The sequence below is a fragment of the Pieris rapae genome, chromosome 20 (genome assembly GCF_905147795.1).
Source record: "Pieris rapae chromosome 20, ilPieRapa1.1, whole genome shotgun sequence".
NCBI classification, from domain to species: domain Eukaryota; kingdom Metazoa; phylum Arthropoda; class Insecta; order Lepidoptera; family Pieridae; genus Pieris; species Pieris rapae.
The window spans coordinates 4,430,383-4,437,334 of NC_059528.1; the positions used below are offsets into that span (position 1 = coordinate 4,430,383).

The 6,952-nt window shown below is 33.0% G+C and overlaps 1 protein-coding gene across 1 annotated transcript in view; it reads left to right on the forward strand.

Moving 5' to 3' along the window:
* The window catches only part of LOC110993660 (Down syndrome cell adhesion molecule-like protein Dscam2), a 116,169-nt gene extending 110,775 nt beyond the window's left edge, over nucleotides 1-5,394 (forward strand). Inside the window, 7 exon segments of the mRNA XM_045632545.1 lie at nucleotides 269-419; nucleotides 688-842; nucleotides 1,107-1,247; nucleotides 1,694-1,828; nucleotides 2,115-2,181; nucleotides 2,819-2,896; nucleotides 3,121-5,394. Coding sequence (XP_045488501.1) covers nucleotides 269-419; nucleotides 688-842; nucleotides 1,107-1,247; nucleotides 1,694-1,828; nucleotides 2,115-2,181; nucleotides 2,819-2,896; nucleotides 3,121-3,172 — 779 coding nt within the window. The 3' untranslated portion in view covers nucleotides 3,173-5,394.
* The last annotated feature ends 1,558 nt before the right edge of the window (nucleotides 5,395-6,952 follow it).

The window sequence follows — 6,952 nt, forward strand, 5'->3', positions numbered from 1 at the left end:
AATAATCCAAATAAGCATTTTATCCCTCTTCCGCCTAGGACCTCAAATACAGGGATCTGTAAACAGTGTTTAACATTGATTTATTTCTAAATTAACTATCAATAGTGCAATATTTCAAAACCAATACCTTAACAAACATGTGTGTGCTACAAGAACTCTAATATCTGGTAACTGTTGTAAAATTTCTAAGTTGCTCTAGCTACCACGGCGTTTAGAAAGTCTTATTAATAACTTATTTATATCAAACCATTTTCCACTTCTTTTCTAGGCCGTATTCCGCCTTTACAACCATCAGCGCCACCTTTAGGCAGTCCCAGGTCTGCAGCATTACGAACAGTGCTTGTATCTTGTGCTGCCAGCGCAGTGGTTATTGTTGCCGCTCTTGGGACACTACTCTGTCTTTTACATGGCAAGAGAAAGTACGTTTTTATACTTATAATTAATAAAAAAAATATTTAGTAACAGTTACTCGTATTTATACAATAGTTCAATAGCCAAGTCTAATGCATCGATCTCGTTTTCCAATGTAAAGAGTCTATCATTAATTGCGGAGATTTTTGATGAGTGAATAGAATTCGGAGGCTATTTGTAGGAACAGAATAATCATTCATATGAACTTACATTTTCTAACGTACATCAAAATCAAATAAGTGGTCATTGTTATGTAAATGATATTATTATTTTTAGATTTCTCTGCTTATCCAGTGATAATTATTTGAGAGACAACAGGAAGTTAAGTGAGAGTAACGAAGCAGAGAGGGAGAAACTTAGAGAGGGACAGAAGTTATATTCGTCTTCTTCTATCAATGGCAACGAAAAGTCTACTAATGATGACTCCTCAGGTGAGTATTTAATTTAATTTTTAATTTGGTTTATTTCAGTTATCTCTTATATTTTTATGCGGGGAACTATATTATTAACCGAATAATTTATATTAATGTCTTAAAATGGTCTCACCTAATATATTTTGAAATGTTATTGTTTCTGTTAAGAACAGAGGGTAGGGTATCTAGTAAATCTCTAAGAATGTTGTTTTAGATTTTGGTAATGATTTTTAGTATGTAACTATTAATTAATTACACATGAGTAAATTGTGACTTTTATAGCTGAGTTATACGAGATAAGTCCGTACGCAACATTTGGAGGTGCGGCAGCGCACTCACTACAGTTTCGCACACTAGCGAGACGCGACGATGACGCAGCCGCACCGCATCGACGACGCAGAGCTTGTGATCACTATCGATATGGTAAAAAATTTAATATAATTAATTAAGAAATTATTAACTTCATAAAAGTTAAAGTTATAATCCTTTATGTATACCAGAGGGAATCGGGCATGGCTGATACTGCCAATAGGCTCGCCAGTGTATTGCCGACCTTTAAATAAATGGTAACCTCCTGTCTTGAAGGATCCTCAGTCGTTTTGGTTCGGAAATACCTCTGAGGGTAGCTGGTTGCACATAGTGGTGGTAGGCGGCAAAAACTGCCTTAATAAAATGATCTTTACTAACAGACCAATGCAGAGCGAGACTCCATGTCACAGACTACATTGAGTTATGGATTAGGTACAGACTAAAAGTTCTCAACATATCGTAACTATGAAACCAACTCCGTAATTAACATATTAACGTACAAGGTTTATAAGTATCCACTCTCTTACTACAGACACTACAGGGACATATTATTTCTATAGATGAATCAAGCCTATCAAAATGCTCTACGGTAGAGGCAAGACATCGTCTCAGAGCACCGCCCGCACCGCCTGGATGGCGTGAACGGTCTGATTCCGATGATTACAGTGACAGCGCTGCTAATACTACCACTAAAGGTAATAATTATACCAAATTTAAATGCAATACAAACACTATCTGATACAATAGAGACCCTATAATTAATTTATTAAGATAATCAAAATCATGATTTTAAATTTCATTTCAAAATCAAGATCATTGATACTGATTTTATAATTAATTTATTTAGAATTTTTTTATCGTAACCATTACATTAGATTCATTTGCAGCATAAATAAGAATGTATGTTAGGCCATTTTAGGAAGAGTGCCAGGTTTTTCTGTGGCTATTTATGAACTATCAAAATAAATTGTGGTTAATTAGGTTCGGGTGGGTCAGGCGGTGGTAGCGCATATGGCAGCGGGCGGCGCACTGCCAGCAGGTAGACCAGGTACCTCCCCGCACACACACTCCTTTTCCCATACACTATTTTTCAGAGTCCTCTTCTATCTTCCTTTTCAAAACACATAACTGCTGGACACATTCCCTGCAATTCTCCTACTATTTCCTCCCCCTTCAAACTGTTCATCTACTTCCATTTCCAACTTCTATTCACCGCTTAATAAACCAATCTGCTTGTATGCAATTTTTTAGCATTTAAATTCGCATTTTTTGTATTAAATATGATGCCAAGAAAGCGTAATTTCTGTTATAATGTTCTAGATATTGAACATAAGGCGTATAAAATTGTCTAAATATGATTTACACTCGCCTAAACTCAGTATTAATAAAAGAACTGTGTAAAGTGTCTTACTTTTGAGTAAAATATTGAATCAAGATGTCATTTCCATCAATTATTATCTTCGTTGTCTTCTGTTTTCACGTCATGCATGAAGCTATTAATAAAACACGACTAATTATCTGCTTTTACTTCCAAAGCCCAAGCTTCTAGCTATATAGAATACCGAATAGATATTTTCTGTGCGAAAGAAGGATTTTGTTTCCTGAATACTTGTCTTTCTTTCGTACAGTAAAGTGTAAGTGTTGTTAACTCTACATTAATTTGACTAGTGTTTCTTGTCCGTCAGCGGAGGCCCGGCCGGGGGCGATGGCCTCTCCAGCTGCTTCGCCCCAATACCCCCTGATATATCTTCATTAATAGATAAGTAAGTTTAAAAACACTCTAAAAATTAAGATTTACCTATTTGCAGGTAAAACAAAAAATACGTGGCAATTTATTTAATTGCCCTCAAATGGGTCAAATTTGTTCCTTTGTAAAATTTTTAAAGTACTTATTTATTGAATAACAAGCCTTAAGAGTTCTACCACTACTTCTGCTCCCAGGAAGCACTCTATTAACCTTCCATTGTATAGATATTTTCCTTCACAGATACCAACAACGTAAGGAACAAGAAAGGCGCGAATGTACAATACACGTGTAACATTCCACTGTCCAGTATATTATAGTTTTTATACAAAGTTATAAGTAGTTCTATAGACCTAAACCCTTGCTATTGAACCTGCCAACTAGATTTTCGGTAAACGCATTTTGCTCAAAACTGCTTATTTCAAATCTGTAAGTATCTTCTAAGGAATTATAAGACTGGTGGATTGAAACCTAATTGATTGACTAGACCCATGTATTTGTAAAGTGTACCTCGAGAAGATTCTAAACTTTTTAGCTTGAGAGATTTAGTACTTTTAGCGCGTTTATAAAATAAAATTGTACTAATTCTGATTACTCCTACTGCCTAAAATTTAAACAGTTTCTTATCATCATTGAAGTTCGAATTAAAAACTGATAGCATTATAAAATTGATAAAGGTTTTATTCCGTTAATTTAATTCGTTATGTCACTGGTGATTATAGTATAATTTTATCTAGTACATTAGAATTAGTATTATTACAGTGTTGCAAGTAAAGGATTTAGAAATTTCAATAGTGATTGCGAAAAGTCTACTATTTTCACGTATTCGATACATGAGTAAATATGTATACTCATAATGTTGATAAAATAGTTTATACTAGAGTGGGCCTATGAACACATTGCAGCCCGACCAAATATTCCGAAATTAAGGAAGAATCATTAGGAATTCTGTGGAGGCAAAATTTCCTCAAAACGCTTATAGGCTTTGTGTAATTCTACTTTCAGCAAACGTTTGAATTTAAGCCGTTTTTATTTTTACTAACTGGTTGAAATATTTTTGCGATATGTTTAGAGTTACAACTATGTGATCAAGACACCCCAAGTTGTTATAAATATTATATGTTGCAAATAAGATCATTAGATTAATGTTTTGTAAATAGTAAGTTAATTATTTGCTTAGACATTTAAAATATATATTTTGCAATTCGGCGGTAGATGTGATAGTTTATGCGAGCTACGAGCTTTCTACGTTTTTTTCTTAATATATTATCTTGTGCTTAGGCGTTATGCACTAAGTCATAATTAGGTTGCTATCATTTGTTTTGCGCATTTATTATTAGTGACCACTATTAGCAATTTTCTTTTATTAGAAATGATTCCCGTGCATCGTTAAGATGTCTTATTGTACACAGAAAAATTAATGAATGTCTTGGTCAAACCCAGAATTTAATTTAACTTATTTCACATAAACGTGGTATTCTATTTTTAATAAACATACTTTAATTTTTAGTAAGAAAATTGTCTTTAAATATTGTACGTTTAATGATTAATCATTGTTTTGTGCTTAATATACAATGACGCAGAATGACAATGACTCAGCAGTGGCGCAGGTTAGTTAATGAATTAGCGCAATTAGGCCGCGTTTTATACCCTATTTTGTTTACAGAGTATACTTTATTACTAAATTTAGTTTGGAGTAAGTCATGTATAAAATTTACCCATAATAAAGGCGAGTTCTCGACGTAAACTTGACCCGTTTTCAACCGTGACCTTACCGCTGTGAAAGAGCTTTTGAATTTATTTTGCTTCAGCGTAACCTTTCTCCAAATTTAATTCCTAACATAAACTTTTAGGTTGAGAAACATTAAGAAATTTATTTAAAATGAACAATATATTGCAACGAAACTTCATTTGGGACGGTACACTAAGATCCAATGGCGATGGTGGTCCCGATGTTTTTACATGCGATTTCCATACACCTAGATCATTCATCAATATCTGCGCTGATGTTCCAACTATATTGCTATTGTTCAAAATAAAATAAGCAAAATTCAAAATATTTCTGGGGTAAGAATGATAGCGGAATACTTAATATAGTGTATCTGCGATTCATCTACAAATGCTGTCGACCAATCAAAAGCGGTTTCGTCTTTTTTTTTTTACATTCTCAACCCAGTATATGCACTCTGACATTAAAAAACTTTTTTATGGGATGCGTAATTATTTGCTTGCTTATTTTATATGGACATGTTCGTAGGCTGATAATATAAGTACTAAATACGCCAATTATAACGTGAAATTGTAAGATAATTCCTAGTTCTTAAGTACGGCTGTTCCAAACTGCAAAAGATACATATCATTAACATAGACTGCTAAAATAAGAGATTCGTAATTCTTTTACTGTATTGTTGGTTAATTAGTTGTTAGCATATTATACACTATTGTATAAAATTCTTTCTATATACATGTTGTGTAATTAAATTATTAATAGAAGAAGAAAGGAATAAAGTGCGTGTTGTGGTGTTTTGTTGTTTTTTTTTAATCTGTGATTAACCCTCAGTATAAGGCTTAAGCAACATTTATTTAGCTATATTATATAGCGAGCGAAATAGCACGCTATATATTTATGCTATGTTTTTTTGATTGTACACGTGTTTCAGAAACACTTCACCTTCGATACCACTAAAATATGTTATACAAATTCAGCAAAAACATAGCATTTTTGAAGTGAAACTTCTTTATCGGCGTTGGAAAAATATTTATCGTCACATTTTTTGGTTACGCCTCATCACAAACAACAAATCTTGCAAGTTGCTACAATAATTTATTAGGAGGATACTTACACTCCTTATACAACAATATATTATTATTAAGTCTGAAGTAAGAAATTGAAAAAGAAAAAATTAAAAACCTAATTTTATTACTTTATATTAAGAAACAAGTCTTCTACTTCATTATATTTTTGCGTTTTTAGCCATTCTTCTAGTTTTTTTTGCATTGATAGGTATTAAGGGGATAAATATTTAGTAATTTATTAAGCTTATTATACAACATGGGGCATGTATAGCATTGAAATTTTTGGATATAGCTTGTTTTTGTTTGTATTGTGGGACAGACTCCATTTGTACGTCTACTAGCGATGGCCTCATCATAAATTAATTTTTGATGTTGTTGGATAACTATATTTTTAATATATAGCTGTCTGATTGTTAGGACGTCGGATTCTGCGTAAAGATCGGATGTCGGGTATCTGAATGGCTTAAATTTAATAACTTTTAGTAAAGTACGCTGTGCTCTTTCTATTTTTATAATGTGTCTTTCGGGCACCGCCCCAAGAAGAGATGCAATAATTCATGATAGACTCAGCCAGTGCAGTGTACACGTTTTTTAGTAGTGGATAATCCGCTACGTGCCTCAGTTTCTTAAAGATATTTACAAGCCTCCTTGTCCTCTCCGCTAGGAGGTTGATATGTGGGACCCATGTTAATTTATCATCTAGGAGCACTCCCAGGTATTTAATTGTTTTCGTTCCATCTAGGAATGTGCAGTTACATATATTTTGATTATTGGATTGGCAGGTGTGTAGTTGAATTTTAAAATTATTTTCAGGTGGTAAAGTTCTTACTGAATTTGTACTGTAAGTAAGTATATAGTGTTACAAACCTTCACTTACTTTACGTTACGTAAAACGTATATTTTAGAACAAGTGTATTATTATCGGTAAGAAAATTATTATACCTGCTAAAATATGTGACTCTATATCTACATAAATCTATTCCTGTTAACTTACACGATCTTGTTTTTAAAGGTATATGTAGGTCGATCTATTTTCTGTCTACATTTTATCTGACTACACAGATTGGTACAGGGTACTTAGTTTTCTCTGTTACCTGCAAAAAAAAGCAACGCACAACGCAAGCAACAACAATGTTTCTACGATAGTGTAAACGTATAAGGTTACTAATTTGACTGTGATTTTATTAAATTATAATGACAATTGCAGCTGACACTAACGCCATTGCTCTGAAATTAATAATAATGAAATAACATATTTTGTAGATCTAGTAATTTTGTC